Source organism: Neomonachus schauinslandi, chromosome 5 (assembly GCF_002201575.2).
Source record: "Neomonachus schauinslandi chromosome 5, ASM220157v2, whole genome shotgun sequence".
Taxonomy (NCBI): domain Eukaryota; kingdom Metazoa; phylum Chordata; class Mammalia; order Carnivora; family Phocidae; genus Neomonachus; species Neomonachus schauinslandi.
In genome coordinates this window covers 8,579,823-8,601,072 of record NC_058407.1, presented here as the reverse complement: position 1 = coordinate 8,601,072, position 21,250 = coordinate 8,579,823, and the positions used below count along the sequence as shown (strand labels likewise).

The 21,250-nt window shown below is 58.8% G+C and overlaps 2 protein-coding genes across 6 annotated transcripts in view; one reads left to right on the top strand and one right to left on the bottom strand.

The window, feature by feature from the left end:
- SGSM3 (small G protein signaling modulator 3) overlaps positions 1-11,148 on the top strand; it is a 49,179-nt gene extending 38,031 nt beyond the window's left edge. Inside the window, exons 2-22 of one of the 5 annotated variants that reach the window (XM_021687700.2) lie at positions 1,131-1,250; positions 1,724-1,809; positions 2,267-2,333; positions 4,518-4,726; positions 4,811-4,918; positions 5,526-5,669; positions 5,871-6,066; positions 6,420-6,565; positions 6,831-7,055; positions 7,448-7,502; positions 7,707-7,834; positions 7,927-8,103; positions 8,263-8,317; positions 8,520-8,569; positions 8,706-8,858; positions 9,026-9,096; positions 9,236-9,284; positions 9,358-9,443; positions 10,075-10,197; positions 10,270-10,330; positions 10,572-11,147. In XM_021687700.2, coding sequence (XP_021543375.1) covers positions 1,244-1,250; positions 1,724-1,809; positions 2,267-2,333; positions 4,518-4,726; positions 4,811-4,918; positions 5,526-5,669; positions 5,871-6,066; positions 6,420-6,565; positions 6,831-7,055; positions 7,448-7,502; positions 7,707-7,834; positions 7,927-8,103; positions 8,263-8,317; positions 8,520-8,569; positions 8,706-8,858; positions 9,026-9,096; positions 9,236-9,284; positions 9,358-9,443; positions 10,075-10,197; positions 10,270-10,330; positions 10,572-10,649 — 2,274 coding nt within the window. In that variant the 5' untranslated portion in view covers positions 1,131-1,243 and the 3' untranslated portion in view covers positions 10,650-11,147. Of the gene's footprint in view, positions 1-1,130; positions 1,251-1,723; positions 1,810-2,266; positions 2,334-4,517; positions 4,727-4,810; positions 4,919-5,525; positions 5,670-5,870; positions 6,067-6,419; positions 6,566-6,830; positions 7,056-7,447; positions 7,503-7,706; positions 7,835-7,926; positions 8,318-8,519; positions 8,570-8,705; positions 8,859-9,025; positions 9,097-9,235; positions 9,285-9,357; positions 9,444-10,074; positions 10,198-10,269; positions 10,331-10,571 lie in introns of all 5 variants that reach the window. The other 4 variants (XM_021687701.2, XM_044915787.1, XM_044915788.1 and 1 more) reach the window with 4 other exon arrangements.
- A 115-nt stretch (positions 11,149-11,263) lies between these two features.
- MRTFA (myocardin related transcription factor A) overlaps positions 11,264-21,250 on the bottom strand; it is a 200,928-nt gene continuing 190,941 nt past the window's right edge. The window contains exons 10-15 of the mRNA XM_044915318.1: positions 20,182-20,435; positions 19,822-19,993; positions 17,658-18,656; positions 16,655-16,816; positions 16,243-16,303; positions 11,264-12,774 (exon numbers count right to left, since the gene is read on the bottom strand). Of these exons, the coding sequence (XP_044771253.1) occupies positions 12,257-12,774; positions 16,243-16,303; positions 16,655-16,816; positions 17,658-18,656; positions 19,822-19,993; positions 20,182-20,435 (2,166 nt within the window). The 3' untranslated portion in view covers positions 11,264-12,256. The remainder of the gene's footprint in view (positions 12,775-16,242; positions 16,304-16,654; positions 16,817-17,657; positions 18,657-19,821; positions 19,994-20,181; positions 20,436-21,250) is intronic.

Here is a 21,250-nt window from a genome sequence, read left to right as displayed (position 1 = left end):
AGTGGCCTCTTTCACTGAGCATGATGTTCTCAGGGTCCATTGACAGCCACATGTATCAGTACTTCGCTCCTGTTTACGGCTGAATAATGTTCCACTGCATGGATGGTCCAGACATTCTGTATATCCACTCATCAGTTGGCTTGTTTCTCCTTTTTGGCTGTAACGAATAATGCTGCTATGAACATTGTATATAGGTTTCTGGGTGGATGGACATGCTTTCATTCCTCTTGGGTGAGTAACTACAGGAGTGGAATTACTGGGTCATATGGGAACTCCCATGTTTACCTCTTTGACAAACTACCAGACTGTTCTCAACAGCAGCTTTTCCATTTTATATTTCACAGACCACCAGCAATATAAGGGTTCTACTTTCTCCATGTCCTCGTCCACACTTAACAGTCTGTCTTTTTGATTATGGCCATCTTAGTGGGCGTGAAATGGTACCTCACTGAGGCTTCAATTTGCATTTCCCTGATGAATAATCTTTTTACCTGCTCATTGGCCATTTATATCTCTTTGGAGAAATGTATATGCAGATCTTTTCCCCATTTTGTCTTTTTGTTGAGTCCTCATTTTTTGAGAGGACAAAAAAAAGGGAGGGAGGCAGGAATTTCAGTGGCAACAGGAGAGATCTGGATTAGATTTCGACCTCCTGGTTTCCCAGCTATAAGGCTAGTGGAGAATGTGGTAGAGCGGATGGTTTGGTGAAAGGGAAAAGGTCAGTGTTGAGGTGAATTCGAGGTATTGACTCAGAGGCTAAGTTGTATTCTGCTAAATGGTTCCTCAAAGATTCTAGCTCAGGGAAACCTATTCACGGAGGTTTGGCCGTTTTTTTTTCCTTTTAAAGAAGCATTTGCCTGAGCCTAGGGCATCAGGAAGACTGTATGTACGATTCTTTCCTTTAATAACGGAACTGAGTGGGCACTCCCTTGGCTTACAGAGCTGTTAACATCAGTTTTGTAGCTTCTTCAGAGTGTTTCATGTATCCTCTCCCAGATGAAATGTTCAGAATAGGAGGCATTTCTTTCAAGTGTGGCTTTTCCTTCTCACTGTCCCTTGGCCAGCAAAATCACACTACTCCCAGGAGAGGGGCTGCATTATAATGACTTTCCCCTCCGCTCTCCTACCAGGGCAGATGTTTCTGGACCAGATGAAGCCTGAGGAGCCTTCCAGCTGTAAAATAATAGGCTAGGAAGCCTTCTAAGTGTGGATTTGCAGAAGACTTGCCCCGCCTCTCCACACAATGTCAGGTGGGAGGCAGGCCCTGGGCTGGAATTGGGTGAGAGGCTGTCTGAAAGAGGGGAGGGTCTCACCCTCCCATCCAATGGAGTGGAAGCAGGACAGGCCTTTGAGGAAAGAGTGCGAGAAAGGAGGAGGTCCTCCTGCCGGGAATCCAGGGTTACCACAACTTTTCATGGCTCAGATCTCCAGGTTCTGTGAATCCCTCCCTCCAGCCTACAAATCCTCACACTTGGATGGGGGAAGAAGCAAAGAGATGAAATTTGGTTTTGTTTTGTAACATGCTTTTTTTCTTTTCCTTCCTCCAGAAAGTTGCTCATTTTTAGGTCTCTTCCTCTCCCCCATCCATTCCACTTTCAATGGTGCAGTCCCTTTTCTGCTGAGGCCCTTTTTGGGGGGGGAGTGGGGATGTCCCACCTTGAATTTTGCCCCTGAACGCTCTGCATTTTCTTAATTTCCTATTCCTGGTCCTCCTTGATTTTAGGAAACCACATACCTTCTGCCAGTGGCCCCTTCTCAGCCCTGACTCCGAGCATGTGGCCCCAGGAGATCTTGGCCAAGTACACACAGGTACAGCTTTGTGCCTAGGCTTTGGCGCCAAAGGGAACCCACTGCTTTAGACTTCCTGGAGCCACCCCACTGTGTTCACTTGGGCTCAGAAGCCACCATCAGAGATGGCACCTTAGCTCCATATCCTCTGGGAATTAGTCATGAGGTTGGAGGAAAAGTATTTAGCACTGTGTGCTCAGTATTATGAAGACACAGAAATGCATAAAATCTGTTTCTTTCCTTGATCTCATTATCTTTGACCTCTGAGGAGAACAAGGAAAATGCTGGGCCAGTTCAAGAAGGTGGTGGCCCCTTTGGCTGAGGGATGACCACAGAAGCTTCAAGGAAGGGGTGGCCTTTGATCTGAGTCTTGAAGGCCAGTGGAATTTCAGCAGGCAGCAATGTGGGAGGCATCTTCCAGAATCTGTGGTCCCAGACTGGTGGCCACACAACTGACTTTTCCTAATCCTGGTTCTAGAAGGAAGAGTCAGCGGAACAACCAGAGTTCTGCTACGATGAGTTTGGCTTCCGCGTGGACAAGGAAGGTAAGATGGAGCCCCTGGTGTGTAATCTTGCTGTTGTCCGTGGGGAGGACTCCAGCTCCAGCAACTCTCCATGGTGCCACTATGACCTGGGCTCTGGGGGCTTCACCTGCTCCTGCGCTGACGTAAAAGTATCACCCTCAGAGGCAATTCTCAGTATATGGAAACCTCTGAGTTTTTTAAAATTTAGGTTAATTTTATTGATCTTCATACGATAATAATAGCAATAATTTTATTGTAGTGAAGTAAAAAAATACAGAAAAGTATAAAGATTAAAACAAATTAATCCATAATCCCACAACCTGAAGATAATTGCTGACATTTCGGTTTGTTTCTTTCCTGGCTCTGTGTGTGTGTGTGTGTGTGTGTGTACTTTTTGTAACTAACATGTTATCTACATATTTTTATATTGCTCTTATGTCTCTTAACATTATTTACCGTGAGCATTTCTTCTGTCAGTTAAGACCTCTTTAAAAGCATATTTTTCAGTGGCTGCATAATATGCCTTTATAAGGGATTGATCATAATATTTTATAACCACTCTTCTGTAAGTGGGCCTCTAGGCCATTTCCATTGTTTCCTACTCTAAATACACCTGCTGGTTTCCAAGTGGGCTGTCGGGAAAGCTGTCTGCCGGAACCCAGGACAGCCTGTCACCAGGATGTAACTATGACTAGAAGATTTTAATGGGCTGAAACCGGTCCTCTTCAGGTCACTCATATTCCAATTCTGATGTAAGTTTTCCTTGCTCCCTGGTTTGCAGGCAGCTACTTGGAAGTTAAAAAGCTGGGCCTGTGAGGAACACAGGGAACTCTCTAGCATAATGGAAATATTCTCTATCCCTTTTTTTTTTTTAAGATTTTATTTATTTGAGAGAGAGAGATTATGAGAGAGAGAGAGAGCACATGAGAGGGGGGAGGGTCAGAGGGAGAAGCAGACTCCCCACCGAGCAGGGAGCCCGATGCGGGACTCGATCCCGGGACTCCAGGATCATGACCTGAGCCGAAGGCAGTCGCTTAACCAACTGAGCCACCCAGGTGCCCCGAAATATTCTGTCTTGATGATCGCGGATGACATTTAGACATTTATTTACTGATACTCACCAAAGTGTACACTTAAAATTTGTGCATTTTAATCTGCATGTAAATTCACTAAAGGTGAAGTTTTGCAAAGGTGAGGCTGAGGACATGGCTTTCGCATGAGTAAGGAGGAGGATCTGTGTGAGGCTAATGTGCCCTGATGTTGCCTGGTGGTCGCAAGAGCTCTGTCGGTGTTGACGCCAGCATTTCAGGGGCTGTCTGCGGGTTGTCCGCCCTCCACTGCTGCATCCCCAGTGCCTCGAACAAACCTGAAAGTGGTCTTGGCCTTCTGGAATTACCAGACAGTGAACAAACAAACTTATGCCGGGAGCAAGAAGAGCTATGAAAAAATTTGGAGCTTGGAGAAGAGGGGAGGTGGATTGTGTGCGAGGTGACAGAAGGGGAAGGCCTCTCAAAGGGGAGACATTTGGATGGAGACTAGGAGGAAGCGAGGCAGTGAGCACAGCTGGGGCAAGGGAGTAATCCAGGCAGAGGCCCTGAGGTGGGGGGGGGATTTGGTGAGGAATAGCTGGAGCCAGCAGCAAGAGGAGAGCAGTAGGTGATGAGGACGGAGGAGCCAGGCTTAGAGGACGTGGTCACGGAGCCTTGTAAGGCCTCTTGTCAGAGTGAGCCGAGTGACGTGGTCTAACTCGTGTCTGAGATGGGGCCCTCCTACTGCTGGGTGAATGCCTTTGAGGGGCAGGGGTGCAAACGAGCGAGTGAGAAGGCTGTACGGTGACCCCGATGGAAGCTGATGGCTTGGTCAAGGGCCGCAGTGGGAGGTGGTAGGAGCGGTGAGATCTGCCAGCAGGGCTTGCCTGGGGCCTGAATGTGGGGGACAAGTGGAGGGGGAGCCAGAGGGCCTTCTGAGTATCTGGAGAGTGGAGGTGGGTCTGTGGACCTGGGAGGGACTGGGCAGGGGCAGGTTTGGGGCAGAAACTCAAGAGCTTGCGTTTGCTCATTGGTATGTCTGCGGGATGTGCGGCTGGAGCCAGGGAAGCTGTTGCAGATGTGGCTCTGGATTTCAGTGGTGAGATCTGGGCACCGGACCTAAAGGCCACGGCCTGCCCCCTGCTCACCACTGCGTCTCCCGGCTCTCTCCTGGCAGACGGTGCCAACCCCAGCTGCAGCAGGCTGCCAGGTGTGTCTCTGTTGGAGGACCCTCCACAGAGGCTGCGGTGGCAGGCCCACCTGGAGTTCACCCATAACCATGATGTGGGGGATCTCACCTGGGACAAGATTGCCGTCTCTCTGCCCCGCTCGGAGAAGCTTCGCTCCCTGGTGCTGGCCGGCATCCCACACAGCATGAGGCCACAGGTGAAGCTGCGAGGGAGGGGCCACCGCGCAGAGGGGGAGGGTTCAGGTGTCCCACCAAAAGCTCATGGCAGCTCCCTCCTGCAGCTGTGGATGCGGCTCTCCGGGGCCCTGCAGAAGAAGAGGAATTCTGAGCTGTCCTACCGAGAGGTGGTGAAGAACAGCTCCAATGATGAGACCATTGCTGCCAAACAGGTGAGGGGGGCCCTTCAGGAAGCACTTTCTGGTCAGAAACCGTGTGTGGGCCTGCAGGAGGGCAGTGAGCTGCCTGGGGTTACAGGAAGCCGCCCCTCTTGGTCTCTCCTTGGCAGGGGTGGCCTGGGAGAGCAGGCGGCCGTGTGGTAGCCCTTACACTCCCAGACACGTGTCTGCGCTTCCTGGGTCCTCTAGGCAGCAGGGACAATTGTCAAAAAGATCACCAAACCTGGGGGGGCACGTTACCTGGAGATTTTAAATACAGATTTCCAGGCCTCATTCCAGAGAGTCTAAATTCTGTGGCTCTGGCTTGAGTTGAGGCTCAGGGATCTGTAATTTTATTTTTCTAAGTTCCCCTGGTGAATCTGGTGGAATCAGCTACATATTAGCTGAGCTGTAATCCTGAAGGAAGGAGGGTAAACTTTGACCCAGAGCATTAGGAATCCTCATTCCTGGGTGAAAAGCCTGCCTGGGGTTTGTCCCACCCAGGGGCCCCCCAGCTTCCCTCCCAGGGGTGCCTCAGGTGTCACCAGCATGGAGGGTGGTGTGGGCCTCGCGGCGTGTGGCTGCGTCTCACGGGGGCTCGTTGGGGGTGGGCTGCGGGCAGATTGAGAAGGACCTGCTCCGCACCATGCCCAGCAACGCCTGCTTCGCCAACGTGAGCAGCATCGGGGTGCCCCGCCTGCGCAGGGTTCTCCGCGCCCTGGCCTGGCTCTACCCAGAGATCGGCTACTGCCAGGGCACAGGCATGGTGAGCACAGCCCAGAAGGGACAGTAGGATGGGTGGCGGGGCTGGGGCGGGAACCTCCCCCCGGAGGGCTGGGCCTGCCAAGTATGTTGGTTCCACCTGAGGAGAGCATGCGGTCTATGAGGTGACCCCCAGAGGGGGGGTACCTCTTCTAATTCACATGGAGACCTGGGTACAGGCCCCCTGTCCCCCTGCCCTGGCCAGGTGGCTGCCTGCCTCCTGCTGTTCCTAGAGGAGGAGGATGCTTTCTGGATGATGTGCGCCATCATCGAGGACCTGCTCCCTGCCTCCTACTTCAGCACCACTCTGCTGGGCGTCCAGACAGACCAGCGGGTCCTGCGCCACCTCATCGTCCAGTACCTGCCCCGCTTGGACAAGCTGCTCCAGGAGCATGACATTGGTGAGGGGGCCAGCACCCACCCTCTTCTTTGGGGTCAGGGGGGTCCTGTGACTCTGGCTCAGAAACTGCAGGTCTGAGGCCTCCGGACCCAGCAGGGGACAGGGCAGCTGTGTTGGGAGGAAGGAGCTCACCTGACAGGGGCCAAGCCCTCAATCAGCAGCACACGCAGTCTTGGTGGTGCTCCTGTTCTCTGATGTTCCCTGACGGCCTGTCTCCTCCCTCCTCCTGGAGCAGGCGAGGCCACTTGCTCTTTGGGAGCGACACTCCCCCTTCTCCCCAGGCCCCCGCTTTCAGGCTGCGCCATGCGGGCTGTCGCTGGTCCCAGCCACAAAGGCACCGGTCTGTATCTGCAGAGCTGTCCCTCATCACGCTACACTGGTTCCTCACGGCCTTCGCCAGCGTGGTGCATATCAAGCTGCTGCTGCGCCTCTGGGACCTGTTTTTCTACGAGGGCTCCCTGGTGCTGTTCCAGACCACGCTGGGCATGCTGCGGCTCAAGGTCTGCTGGGGCCCTGTCCCACCTGGGGCCCCTCCCCTGGGGGGCCTGCCATGGGGTTCCGCCTTCAGCACCGTGCGGCCTGACCACCGGCCCCTCCTCAGAGGCCCACGGTGGGGTGGGGTCCCCTGGGGCCCGGGACTCCTTGTGCTCAGTGTGACCATCCAGGGAGGTCACACGTGCCCGAGGACAGTGATCAGAGTCCGCTCACAGGCCTGGCATTTGGCGGTGATGCCCCCTGCCCTACTCCTTGCCTCGCATGGCCCAGGAGGAGGAGCTGATCCAGTCCGAGAACTCGGCCTCCATCTTCAACACGCTGTCAGACATACCTTCGCAGATGGCCGACGCCGAGCTGCTGCTGGGGGAGGCCATGCGGCTGGCCGGCTCCCTCACCGATGTGGCTGTGGAGACGCAGCGCCGCAAGCACCTGGCCTACCTCATTGCCGACCAGGGCCAGCTCCTGGGGACCAGTGCCACCACCAACCTCTCGCAGGTGGGCCCGTGAGGGAGGAGTCCCCACCTCACCCACAGGGTGGGGGGTCCCCGAGGAAGCCCAGAGTGAGAGAGGCTGCGGGGAACCCTCCAGCCCTTCCTTGCTCTGCTGCCCGCCCCCCCGGCCTGGCCCCCGGCCCAGTCAGACCACAGCTGTGCAAGGACCCGCTGCCCCGGCCTTCTGTGCGCCTCCGCTGTGACCTGCCCCGCGTGGGTGTAGGACACACCCGGCTTTGAACCGACCGCATTTCCGATGCTCCGAGCCGGCCGCAGAGGCCGTTTCAGATGAGTTGGCATGAGACGCTGGCCCCAGGAGGAGCTCTCTCAGCTTCCTCCAGTGCTGGGGCGCCCGGCACCCCACCTGGCTGCCACTGACCCGCTCCCTGCCTGCAGGTTGTGCGTCGCAGGACCCAGCGGAGGAAGTCTGGCATCACCTCCCTGCTCTTTGGTGAGAACTGCTGTGGCAGCCGGTGCCGGGCTGGGTCCAGTGGCTCCTTCCCTGCCAGGGGGTCCCAGCTCACAGCGCTCCCTGCCCCAGCTGGCGGGGTGGGGATGTAGACCAGGGGGAGTCCGCCCTCAGACCCGGGCGTGGACCCTCAGCTTCCTGGGGACTGGGGGGGCCATGGCTGCCATAGTTCTCTGGGGCTCCCAGGGGAGGACGACCTGGAGGTGCTCAAGGCCAAGAATATCAAGCAGACAGAACTGGTAGCTGACCTCCGGGAAGCCATCCTGCGCGTCGCACGCCATTTCCAGTGCACAGACCCCAAAAACTGTAGTGTGGTGAGTTGTGGGCTCAACTTGGGGGCTCGGGCTCCCCAGCCTCCTTGTGAGGCCCCAAAGCCCTGGCGAGGAGGCATCTCCCCCTTGAGCAGGCCTTTCTGCCCGTTGGGCAGGAGCTGAGCCCGGACTACAGCATGGAGAGCCACCAGCGGGACCATGAGAACTACGTGGCGTGCTCACGCAGCCACCGGCGCCGGGCCAAGGCCCTGCTGGACTTCGAGCGACATGATGACGACGAGCTGGGCTTCCGCAAGAATGACATCATCACGGTGCGTGGGGCGCAGGGAGCAGGCACCCCTGGGCTGTCCCACCCCGTCCCCATTTTAGTCCCACCCGCCCGGCCAAGGGTGCAGCCGCATGGCTGCAGGCACAGGGCCTGGGCAACCAAGGCTTTGCTTCCTCCTCTTCTCCGCCGGCCAACTGTGCAGATCATATCTCAGAAGGACGAGCACTGCTGGGTCGGGGAGCTGAATGGCCTGAGAGGTGAGGCCTCTGTCCGGAGGAGGGGCGGGCTGGGCAGGGAACCCGGGAGCCCTGGCCGCCCTCCCCGTGCCCTCTGGCCTCAGCAGGAGCTGGGCTTTCTCAGCCAGCGAGCCTGCCCTCACACGGCCCTTACGCCCTTCCCGGGCGAGAGGTGTGCGGACGCCGGCCGCCCGCTCCTCACAGGGCCCTGCTTCTCCCACAGGCTGGTTTCCAGCCAAGTTTGTGGAAGTCCTGGATGAACGGAGTAAAGAGGTAAGAGGGGACACAAGGCACGGCTGCCCCTGGGAGCTGCTGCCGCCTGACCTCGGCACCTGCTGGCTTGTGGCAGTGGCTGTGGGGACGGGGAGGGCGTGGCTGGCGCCTCTCAGACTCTGTCCCCCACCATCAGTACTCCATCGCGGGGGACGACACTGTGACAGAGGGGGTCACGGACCTCGTTCGAGGGACCCTCTGCCCAGCTCTCAAGGCCCTGTTTGAACATGGGCTGAAGAAGCCCTCCCTGCTTGGGGGCGCCTGCCACCCATGGTTGTTTATCGAGGAGGTAAGTCAGTGGCTGGACCCACATCCCCCACCATCCTTTTCCTTGAGCTTCTGGGCCCTGTAGAGCTGACACAGGAGCTCACGGGGTGGCAGTATGCGCGCAGTTGGCCCCTGTGGCTTTGACCCGGTCCCTTCCCTGTTGTCCCTTACACTCACCTTGACCCCCAGGCAGCGGGCCGGGAGGTAGAGCGAGACTTTGACTCGGTGTATTCGCGCCTGGTGCTGTGTAAGACGTACAGGTAACAGGCTCCAGCGGCGCGCCCCGCGTCCCCCTGGCTGTCCCCGTGTCCCCTTGGCTGTCCCCGTGGGGGGAGGGGGAGGGCACAGCCTGAGCCGCGCTTCCTGGGGCAGCACTGGCAGCTTTGATCCGTCCCTCAGGTTGGACGAGGATGGCAAAGTCCTGACCCCGGAGGAGCTGCTCTACCGGGTAAGCGGGGTGGTGGGTGGGGCAGGCGTCCTGGGTTGGCAGCTGGAGCCCCCTGACAACTGGGCCCTCCCAGGCTGTGCAGTCTGTGAACGTGACCCACGACGCCGCACACGCACAAATGGACGTCAAGCTCCGGTCCCTCATCTGCGTGGGGCTCAAGTGAGTATCTCTGCCCACCGTGGGCCACCGACAGTCCAGTCAGATGGCTGGTAGCCTGGGCGGTGGCCCTGTGGGGCAGCGGGGTGCCCGTGAGCTGGGCCTTCTGGGCCCGGGGCCTGGACAGACAGGGCAGCAGGGTGACTCCCAAAAGCCGTCCTCCAGTACAAGCCCGGCCGTCGTTCTGTGGGCTGGGGAAGGCACTCGCGGGTTTTGTGAGGCAGAGATTTTAGCAAGGTGCCCGGTGAGGGGGGTCACCAGGAGTGAGGCCACCGCAACCAACTAGCGAGGGGGCACCGGCTTGAAGGGAGCTTGGGCATCTGTGAGGCCCAGACCCGGGCCAGCGTGAGTCTGCTTTCTGCATTTGCCACCCAGCGGAGGGGACAGCCTCCAGGAGACCAGCTCCTAACATGGCCGTGGGCTTCCCTCCTGGACTGACCAGCAGGGCTAAGGACCCTGGGTGCAGCAGGTGGTGGCCGAGTCTCAGACACAGAGGAAAGAACTGGGGCTGTGGGGACAGTGGGCCCGAGTGCCTCCCAGTGGGGAGGAGCCAGAGCTAGGCCGCTGTGCAGATACCGGCTCCCCCCCCAAGGTGTGGGGGGAGAGGCGCCCACTCCTCCCCGCCTGTCCCCAGCGAGCAGGTCCTGCACCTGTGGCTCGAGGTGCTCTGCTCCAGCCTGCCTACTGTGGAGAAGTGGTACCAGCCCTGGTCCTTCCTGCGCAGCCCTGGCTGGGTCCAGATCAAGTGCGAGCTCCGGTGAGTCCCCTGCCCAGGGGCCCGGGGTGGGGTCGGTGCGGCAGAGCTGACCGCTCCCTTCCTCACCTCCAGCGTCCTCTGCTGCTTCGCCTTCAGCCTCTCCCAGGACTGGGAACTTCCTGTGAAGAGAGAGGTGCGTGGTTGGGCTTGGCTCTCGGCCCTGCGGCCCGCCTTCCCGCCGTGGGGACGGCCTGGGGTGGGGCAGGCCACCCCAGACACCTCGTGGGCGGCTCGGGCAGGGCCTGTGGGGACCCCGAGTGCCGGCATCACGTGGTCCACGAGCCGCTCTGGCCCCTGCCCCCTCGGGCTTCCTTGCCATGTGATCCTGCATCCCCCGCTGTGCCGCCCGTGACAGAGGCTGTCCCCACGTGCAGGAGAAGAAGCCGCTGAAGGAGGGTGTTCAGGACATGCTCGTGAAGCACCACCTCTTCAGCTGGGACATAGACGGGTGATGCTCTTCCTCCAGCGGCCCGTCAAGCCAGGCCTCCCCCCAACCTGCTGGCTACCGAGCAGCCCCTTTGTCAAGCAAGAAGAGAACAGCACAGTCCTGGCCAGGCTTGGTCTGCTTGGGGATGGGGTCTGAGGTGGCCCGGGCCCATTCCAAGCTGCGCGGGGGGGGGGGGGGGGTCAAGGGAAAGCGACACTGGAGCTCTGGCCAGGCAGCACGGTGAACGGGGACACCACCTGGAACACCCAGGATGTCACTAGAGGACAGTGGGCGGCAGGAGCAGAAGGTGGGGCTGAGCCGGCTTTTCCCAGTGCCTAGGGGAGTGCCCTGCCCAGGCCCCAGTTTCAGGGTTTGTACCAGCCAAAACCTCGTGAGGAGGTGGGGCGCCATCTCTGTTCTGTCCGTTTGTGCTCAGGAAGGGGAGGGGGTGGCCACAGGCTCTTTGGCTTGTCAATAAATTGTGTCCTTGGGAAACCACCTCCCGTCTTCTGTCCAGCCAGGGCCACAGAGCTGTATGTCCAAGGTTCTGTCCTTTCTGGAATGCTCTAGAAAGCCTAGGACCCAGCCCTACCACCCACCTCCTCCATGGACTGAACAAAAATGGACCAAAATCAGTGTTTTTGTTTTTATTTTAAAAAGTCCACACAGCTTCCCGACCTCTGTCCCAGCACTGGTTTGGTGACTCCATCCCTAATCCCGTTAACAACAGTGACAGGCCAGAAGGGAGGCTGGGCCCCAGGGCAAGAGGTGGCCACAGCTTGAGGGCTGACACCCCTCCTGTCCCAGGGCCACCGCGGCTGCAGTGAGGCAGCGGGACGGAATGGGGGGGGGGGTGGCCGGGAAGCACCTCTGCCCTCGTGGCACTAGTCGGAGCAGGGCAAGGCTGTGGCAGGGTGTCTACATGTCAAACACGCGTGATGGGGCCGAGGTGAGCTGCACCCACCCCCAGGAGCGGTGGTCTCCAGGCCCTTCTACATTGTGCACAGAATGGGAGGGAGCGCAAATCCACCTCCCAGCCCCCCAAAATAGATGTATACATATGTATGGCGATATAGAGATAGAGATATATACACCTGTACAGAAACCGTTTGCCACCAGCCACTAAAGGGTTACACAACACCAAGACACTAAAATGGCAAGGGGCTCCTCTCCCAGGAAGCCTGGGACCCTGGGGTTGGCATCACGGGGAACAGGGAGGTAGAGGCCCAGTTAGTTTCTTCCCTCGCGGGGGGGGGAGGGGGGGGCGCGGCACGGCAAGGGGGAGAGAAGGAAGGAGATCCGCCCTGGGCCTCCCCTGCCTGAGCAAACTGCAGCCAGACTGCACCTCCGACCTCACAAAAGGAGGTCAATAGAATGGCCCTGGCCTGTCCAGGCCTCCTGAACTCTAGGCTGAGACCAAAGCTGCTCCTGGGCGGCTTCTCTCCTTGGTGAGCCTGAGCCAGGTGGCAGCATGGCCTGCTCCAGCCTCCCAGGGAGGGGAAAGCAGGGCCTGTGATTGTCAGGACTCATGACCACATGGAGATGGGATCAGGCCGAGCGCGCGGAGCTCCCAGGAGTTACCAAGGCTCCCCGGCTTCCAGCCCCTCCTGTCCCATCCCTGCAGCCTGAGAGCTACAAGCAGGAATCCCAGTGGAGTTGCAAGTCGTGACCGTCGAGGAAGTCCGTGGAGAAGAGGCTGGGCGCAGTGGTGCTGAGCGGGGCCAGGCTGAGCACGGGGCCGCCCGATGACAGCTCCAGCCAGTCCATGCTGTCCAGGTGGCCATCAGCCAGGTCCAGGCCTACACCGCTGGGCTCAGGGGCAAAGTGCAATTCCGAGGTGTCCATGGGTGAGGGGGGGTGGTCCAGGATGGCAGAGCTGCTCAGCATCTGGCTGTGGAGGTCGTCGATGAGGGAGAGGGGTTCTGGCCCCTCATGCCCGCCCGTCAGCAGGGGCAGTCCCGTGCTGCTCTCCAGGAAGTCCTCTAGGCGCCCAGGGAGGACAGGAGAGCCCGAGGGAGGCGGCGGCACCTGGGGGAGCTCAGCAGAGGGCGGGGACGGCGTGGCCAGGGGTGACCCGCAAGTTGCCATCGAGGGGGGCTTCTCTTTCTCTGGTAAGGAAGGTGGTGGCTCCTTGAAATCTGCTGAAATTTCTGGCAAACAACAAAGTGAATGGATGTCAGGAACCAGGCCTGAAAAGGACCTGAGGCTGGCCCTACTTTACACCACATACAAAAAGTTAACTCCAAATAGGTCAAAAACCTAAATTTGGGAGCTGAAACCACAGAACTCTTAGGGAAAAATGGGGAAATCTTCACTGGATTCGGTAATGATTTCTTGGTTGCACCAAAAACACAACAATAAAAATACATTAACTAGATCGTATAAAAAATTTTAAATTTGTGCACCAAAGGACACCATCAAGAGCAAAGACAACCCAGAGTGGGAGGAAATGTCCGCACACCTTGGATCTGATGGTTCACATCCAGACTAAAGAGCTCCAACTTAACAACAAAACCCCACAGGGAAAAAGGGCAAAGGACTCCACCATTTCTCCAATGAAAGATCTGCAAATGACCCGTAAGGACAAGAGAAGATGCTCAACCTCATTAGTCTTTAGGGAAATGCAAATCAAACCCACAAAGGAACACCACCTCACACCCAGTAGGATGGCTAGTAGTAAGTGTTGGTGAGGATGTAGAGAGATTGGGAGCCTTTGTGCACGGCTGGTGGGAACAAACACGGTGCAGCCGCTGTGGAAGACGTGCAGGGGTCCCAGCAGATGCAAGTACGCCAGCGCTCACAGCACCATACGTACAACAGCCTAAGTCTGCTCAAGTGTCCCTCGCGGGTGAGCAGATCGGCACAAGGTATTCTGTCCCTACAGTGGGATCTCACGCGGCCATTAAAAGGCAGGAAACTGATGACCGGCTACAACACGGATGAACCTTGAGGGCACTGTGCTATGTGAAGTAAGCCAGAAACCAAAGGACAGGTACTAGAAGATTCCACTGGTATGAGGTCCCTAGAGCAGGCAAATTCAGAGCAGAGAGTAGAAGAGAGGTTCCCTGGGGGTTGGGGGAGGGAGTTCCTGCCTACCAGGATCCAAGTGTCAGTCCAGGATGACGAAAACATTCTACAGACGGATGGTGGTGATGGCTGCACAACACTGAATGTATTTAATGCTACTGAATTTATACATTTTAAAATTACCAGAACGGCAAATTTTATGTGTATTTCACCACAATAAAAAAAAAAAAATATATGCAGAAACCAACCAGGCTTGCTCCCTGGCACTCCCGCTCTCCTCCCGTCCCAGCCTGACACGCCTGCCCATCTCACCAAGCTCGGTCTCCCCAGATGCCCACCCCCATTCAAATGCCTTCCCGGGGCATCTGTGCCACCTCTCTGGCCAGTTTTTTTTTTTTTTTAAAGATTTTATTTATTTATTTATTTGAGACAGACAGAATGAGAGACAGCATGAGAGGGAGGAGGGTCAGAGGGAGAAGCAGACTCCCCGCCGAGCAGGGAGCCCGATGCGGGACTCGATCCCGGGACTCCAGGATCATGACCCGAGCCGAAGGCAGTCGCTTAACCAACTGAGCCACCCAGGCGCCCTCTCTGGCCAGTTCTGTGTTCCTCGGGGGGCAGACAGACAGCACCCCCCAACTCCCTTTCTCTGCCATGTCTTCACTGCTAGCGCTCAAGGCCTGGCCTGCTCCCTCTCTGCTTCTGGCATCATCTCTTTTTCCAGGAAGCCTGAGCCCTCCCAGTTTGGGTTCCTGTCTGGACACCAGGAACTCCCCAAATCTGCGCCCAGGCCCCTCTCCCGGGCTCCAGACCAGCCTCTCCGACGGCCTGCGAGCACCGCCCAGCCCAGTAGCCTCAGTGCCCCCTGTGCTTCTTAGAAATGTGCCTCAGACGCCAGACTCCAGAATCCGCAGAGCCTCGCTAAGGTCAGAATCTGACCTTGAGGGTAACATCAGCTCTTACACTCTGCGGGGTTTCTTTTTGAGATAAAATCCACCATTTTATTTACTTAAATTTTTTTTTAAAAAAAATGATCCCTACACCCTACACGGGGTTCGAACTCACAACCCCAAGGTCAAGAGTCACATGTTCCATGGACTGAACCAGCCAGGTGCCCATAAATGTCACCATTTTGAAGTGTACGATTCCCCGGCTGAGCGCTCGCTTCACCTGTACCATCTTGCTAACCCTCCCCGTACTGCCACCAGTAAAGCGCTCAGAGAACTTCCACACACCCTGCCTTCTTGGCTGCTGCCATCAGGGAACTCCCCCAGCTCCTACCTGACGCTGAGCCCCCTCACCTGCCCTGCGCCCCCCGCACTCAGGGACCTCTGCCACCAGCATGCAAACAGACTGGCTCCTTGCTCACTTGGCAGGAAACCCTCTGCAGAGAGCTATCCGGACTTGCTGGCTCCTACACCCCCCCAGGCCCTTGCCCATGGTCCCACTGCAGCACCCTGGCTGAGGTCACCAGCGGCCAACCACAATGCTAACCCCGTGACCAGATCTTGGTCACTGTCTCCCCTGGCCGCCCAGTGACAGCCCTGGACTTTAGGACTTCATGGTCTTGAGGGCACCCTCCCACTCTGCCCACTGCTGAGCATGATCTGCTCGTGCCCCTGGACTATGCCTCATCCTCCTCTCTGCTCACCCAATCTCATGGCTCCAAATGTCCATCTAGATGCCAACAATCCCCTGCCTGCCTTCAGGTGACGCCCCTGCTTGGCTGTCTCAGGACATACCAGCCTGAGGCTGCACGGACGCATCCCCAGTGCACCCCCCGGGGCTCCCCCTGGCAGTCTTGCAGCTGCATCTGGGTCACTCAGGCCGAACCCTTGGCAACATCCATGGCTGTCATCCTATTGTCTTGCCACACACATGCCTAATCCATAAGGAAGTCGGCTGGCTCTCTAAAATACACCGAGACTCGGGTCCTTCCCCACCTCCCTGCTACAGGCTGGCCCGGCCCCCTGGACTCCCACAGCGGCCTCCTAGCTCCTGCCCTTCCAGCTAGAACAACCCTCCACTCAACTTCGCCCAGAGTCCGAGCCCTTCCGCCATGCGCCCGTGAGGCCTCGCGATCTGCCCCGACCTGTGACTCCTCTCCCTCCTGTGCCCACACCGCCCCTTGAGCACACCTGGCCCCACAGGTGCCCCCCAGGGAGCCCAACAGGGTCAACTCAAATGCCCCCCCCACACCTGAGACCCTCCCCAGCTTTCCGTAATATCTACTCCTCCCACGATACAATCTGTCTACTATTCATTCATCTCACACTAGACTGTGCAAAGGTGAACATCTCTGTTTCGTTCATCACTGCACCCCAGGCCGCGGCGACAGTGCCCACCACGCAGTGGGTGCTGGGTAAAGCAATCAATGCTTGAGGGCTGCACCCCTGACCGGTGTCCTTGTCCAAGCCCTGGAGACGGTATACGTCTCAGCTGTTGCTACATCCAAACTACAGGGCCCGTCAGCCCCTTAAGTGTTCTATAACGGAACAAAAATCAGTAAATCAAGCACCCCAGGGCTGAACACAACCTATGGGGCAAGGAGGAGGTTGGTGGGGGAGTCAGCTCAGGAGTCTGGGCTTTACCTCCACTCTGAATAAGAATGTCAAACAGGTCATCCATCTGCTGGCTGGAGGAACCATTCTCCTGTAGGACAAATAGGGGGAAAAAAAAAAAATGAAAATCTAGAGCAGGAGGAGGCCTCCAGCCTAGCTCAGGGCAGAACCCCTTCCTTCCACCCTTGAGTTGGCAGCCAGACCTGCAGAGCCCACCGGCCTGGGCTCAGGCTCCCAGAGCTCACTCCTCTGTCAGGCCAGGCTCTGGCCAGTCTGCCCATAATGCCCCCTCCATCCACACCCCCCGCCCCCCCGCCGGCCACCTCCCCAGCCCTGCAAGGCCTCCTCTGCCCCTATCTTCCAGTTGGCTTGGTCGGGGGGACTGTGGGAGTCCAGCCCAGCAGCCCAGGCAGACGCCCACCCTGGCCGGGCCCCGGTCTACCTTCTTCACCTGCTGTCTGGGCTGCTGGCTCACGGCTTCCTCATAGCCAGGCGGCTCCTTCTTGAGCAGAGAAGTAGGGGTCCCAAAGAGGGGCTGTGATGGGTGCTCTAGGTCCATCTGGGCTGGTGGGCCAGGGGCTGGAGAACCAGGCTGGGACAAGGGCTGGACAGAATGGTAAGAGAACCGGTGGCTGGGATCCTGAGGGAAGCAGGTCTGGGGCCCAGCACATTCCAGGAAGGCAAGGCAGGAGGAATCTACCTTCTGGGACACAGGACAACCTGCTGCTGCATTGGCTTTTAGGAAGCTTGCACGGAAGCCATTGGGGAAGAAGGAATAGGGGATTGGGGAGGCCCTGCCTGACCTCTGACCCTGTAGAAGGTGGGGCTCTGGGCGATTCCCCTGTCTCCTCCCTTTCTGCCGGAGGCTGCTCAGGGGCCCTGGTCTCCCATCCTGAGGGGCCCGGTTCCTGTCACTGCCCACCGTCCCCTCCTCCAGCCCCGAGCTCTGCAGGGCTGAGAGGCCACACAAAGCCTAACGCAGCCTCACCTGTGGACCAGGCTGGCTGGAGGGTCTGGGCTGTGAGGGTAGCACCAGCAGGGAGCCAGCTGCCCATGACGGCTTGGAGGTGGGGGGCATGGCTGGCCTCTCCCAGGTAGGGGGCTTCCCCGACCCTCACCGGGGCCTGTCCCACCCCCATGGAGCAGAGGCAGGCCTGGGTGCGGGCTGCTCAGGGGGGCCCTCCGCCCGGGGAAAAGAGACGGGTGGTCCCTGACGGCTCCACCCTCAGGGCTGTGGGGTCTTCGGCAGCTCCCTTCATCTTCCCAAGTCCTAGTACCTCCCCTCGGTGACATAGGGATGGCCATCCCTCGTTTCAGAGGACTGAGTGGAAGTTTAAAGGAAGCAAGCACAACCTGCCCAGCCGTGGGGTGCCTGGTAAACGGACTGTCACTCTTAGTCTCCTCACACTCTCCCGCGGCCCCAGCCCCTCCCCACACCCAGGTACCTGCTCGGGGCTCCTGCTGGCCAGGCTGGGGCTGTCTGCATTCTTATTGGTCACGGTGAGGACAAGGTGGGTCCCTGTGGAGTCAGTGATGAGGGTGGGAGGCGTGACCCCCTTGATGAGGCTGGGGCCCTGGGGGCCCAGAAGCAGCTGGGGAGTGGGGGCTGGCTCAGGCTCCAGCAGCGCAGCTTCCTGCTTCACTACCACGGCCGGGGGCACCAGGGGACGAGTGTCTGCATGGTGGGCAGTGGGGGCCGCCAGGCTAGGGCTGAAGGGGTGAGCAGGACCCGGGGGCTGCCGGCTCAGCTGGCAGCTGGAGAAGCTGTTTTCCTGCTTGACTGGGGTGCCGAGGGGGGCCGGGGCCGGCTGCTGGGCCCGCTTCTCTTGCTCCAGCTGCAACCTCAGCCACTCCACGAGCTGCTGTTTCTGGCGCAGCATGCGGGTCAGCTCTTCGATTTGCTTGTCCTTTTCCTGCAGCATCTGGTCCTTGTCACGCCCCTCAAGCTCGGCCCGTACCCCAGGGCTCAGGCAGCAGGACCCGGCCCGGGGGCCCTCCTCCTTCACAAGGATCTGTAATGGCGAGGCCTGCAGGGTGAGCTGGGTCAGTGGCGATGTCACCATCTCGCCAAAGGTGTCACCGGGTGTGGAGTTCTCATCGCCTGTGCTGAGCAGTGAACGCTCTGAGGGGGTGGGAGACACGGGGGGTGTGGAGCCCGTGCTGCCAAATTTCACCACTCCATTACTGGTCACCGTGGCCACCACCACCTCAGCTGGGGCCAGGCCTGCTGCCACCAGGGCAGGCCCCGTGCTTAGTCGGGCAGCCGGGAAGGCGACCACTACCTCCCCAGCCTTGGGCAGGATGGAGGGGGCAGTAGGGCCCTTGGGGGCTCCTGGGGCAGGGCTGACTTGTTCTTGGTATGCACGCAGACGCTCGATCAGGTCTGTCTTGGTGCCTGAGACGGGCAGTGACCGCAGCTTTAGCTCCTGCTTCAGCTCTGCCACCTGCAAGGGGGCCGAGAGTCAGGGGTGGGGCAGGGCGACAGAGAGAACTGGGTCTAGGTAAGAGGGCAGTCGGGGAGGTGGGAAGGATGAGATCTTTGTTCATTAGGCTTCAACCATCTGGGTCCCACTGGTCCTTCAGATCCACGAGCCCCTGACCTTCCCACAGCCCTGGAGGGTGGGACGTGTGCGCCGTGAGCCCGGCCTCCTCCCTTTCCCCATCCTCACCACACAGGAGGCCTGGTTAAAATACTCTTTCCCCTCCCGTCTGGGCATGAGATGCTCTCAGGTGTCCCCAGCCCCAGTATGGGCCCTGGTGCTCAATGACTTAAATACTTAATTGAATCAACTGGATTGATTTTACAGATGAGAAAATTGAGCTCACAAAAGTAAAGTAACTTCAAGATCACCACTAGTGAGCGGCAGAGCTAGACGTTAAAGCCAGGTCTGATGGACTCTGATGTCTGTACCCAGCTACCCGCACAAGGGCTGCGTCTTGCTGGGGTCGGATCCTGACTCAGGAGGGGCCGGTCTGCTCCTGAGCACAAACTCTCCAGGGAGAATTTGATCTGTTTCATCTTCTGATTGGGGCAGAAGAAACAGACCAGGCCCCGGACATGACCCACCTTCCAAGACCCCACGACATGAGCAGGGTCTGTGCCCCAAGCATGGGCCACTCTTTTCCCAAGCAGATGCAGCAAATTCAGTGGCAGCATTAGCAGACAAAGTGGAAAAGGTTGGGGAGTTGAAGTGGACAACCCCAAGTTTGAATCCTGACTCTACCACCAGCCAGCTCTGAGACCTCAGGCAAGCCTCTCTGCCCTCAACACCTCCGCCTGCTCGTCCTTAAGCCTCATGCTGCACAGCAAGGGCCAAGGAAGAGAAATTGTATAAAGGGGTCGGTAGGCCCCGAGGCCCCAGGCAGACGCTGGCTGCTGTAGTTAATGGTAATGACTAGGATGACAAGGTAGATGCCATGGATGACCAGGGCCACGCAAACCTTGCAGCAGGTTCCAGGGGCCTCTGCTGGAGGAGACCAGAGTCTGGAGCTCAGCTCTGCCTTCCAAGGCCGTGGGGCTCGCGCTCTCCCTACAGATGAACACTAGGCCAGCCCCCCGCGGGAGGTGGGGCCGGCAGTGGCTCCAGTGGGAAGGGGGCGCCCACCTACCTTCATGTCATCCAGGTTGGCAGGCAGGGCTCCCGGCTTGCCAGTCAGCGGGGTACTGTTCTGACGCGCCAGCCCACTGGGCCCGGGAGCGCCCGAGCTGGAGCCACTGCTGGTCGTGGAGAGGCTGCGTGTCGGGGGGGCCCCACCGCTTCCCGGGGCCTCACCTGCGGGCCTGAGGAGAAGAAACGGTAGACGTGAGCACCTGGCCAGCATCACCCTCGGGGCAGAGATGGGCATGGGGTGGGAGGACTCAGACCCAAGGGTCCTTAAAGATCTGGGGTTCACCCAGCCAGGCCTGGCATCGGCCGGGCAGGGCGCCTCTGGGCGGGCCGGGCAGGGCGGGCGGCGGCGGGCTCCTACTTCGGCGGGGCAGGCAGGATGGTCTGGTAGTTATAGTGCTGCTGCTGCTGCTGGTTGAGGATCTGGAGCTGGAGGAAGAGCTGCTGCTGCTGCAGGATCTTGGCGTAGGAGGAGTCCATGGGAGGCGCCCCCTTGTCCTGCTTTTGGTCCGGGGGGATGTACTGGTGATACTTGAGCTTCTTCACCTTTGGCTTCAGCTCCTTGGCTTTCTTGCTGCGCTGTGACTTCTCACTGGCAGACTTGGGTTGGCTTTGCTGAGGGCACAGCAGATGGGGGGCACCATCAGGGGGCAGTGTTGGGCTTCTCAGAAGGGCCCCCCCCCTTCCTCCACCCCGCCCAGTTCCACGCTCCTCCACCAGCAGTGGGCTTGTCAGCGCCCACAAGCGCGCCTGGGAGGGAGGGCACGGCTGGCCAGGGCAGGGGGCAGGGGGGCGGGCTGCGCACAGCCCCGCTTACTCAAGAGAGCCTCTAGCCTGGAGAGAAAGATCAGGGAATGCAGACGTGACCGTGACCTGGAGCAAAGCGTGAACACAACAGCTGGCTGACGGAGCGCCTGCCCTCCACACAGGCCTGTGGTCAGTGCGCGCAGGGCCTGGGGAGCCAGCCTGCAAAGGCTGAGGCATTACCCGGAAAAGAGGAAGGGTACACGGATATATTTAAACTATCCTTCAGACGTGTAGTGGTCAAAGAAAGGCACCAGTTGTGTGATGAGGAGCAGATCTGAGGAAGGATTTTGGGGGGAAACACTCTGACATCTGTGGCCAACCAGGAACACACCACAGAGGCCAAGAGAGGTGCCCCGACGAAGGAAGGCCTGGGCACTGGGACCCCAGGAGGAGTGGCTCACCATCTCCTCTGGGACAGGGAAGCCACAAAACTTGAACTTTCCTGCCAGCAGCAGGGCCTCATGGCCCCACAGAGATCGTGCCAACAGGGAAGGCCTGGGGGCGGGGGCGGGGGCGCCACTCAGGAGGGCACCAGGGAGCGCCCCCCACGCACACAGGTAGCAGCCAGAGGCACAGCGAGGGCTTGGCTCCAGCAAGGGAAGGGGAACCGGGATGGCTGGGGG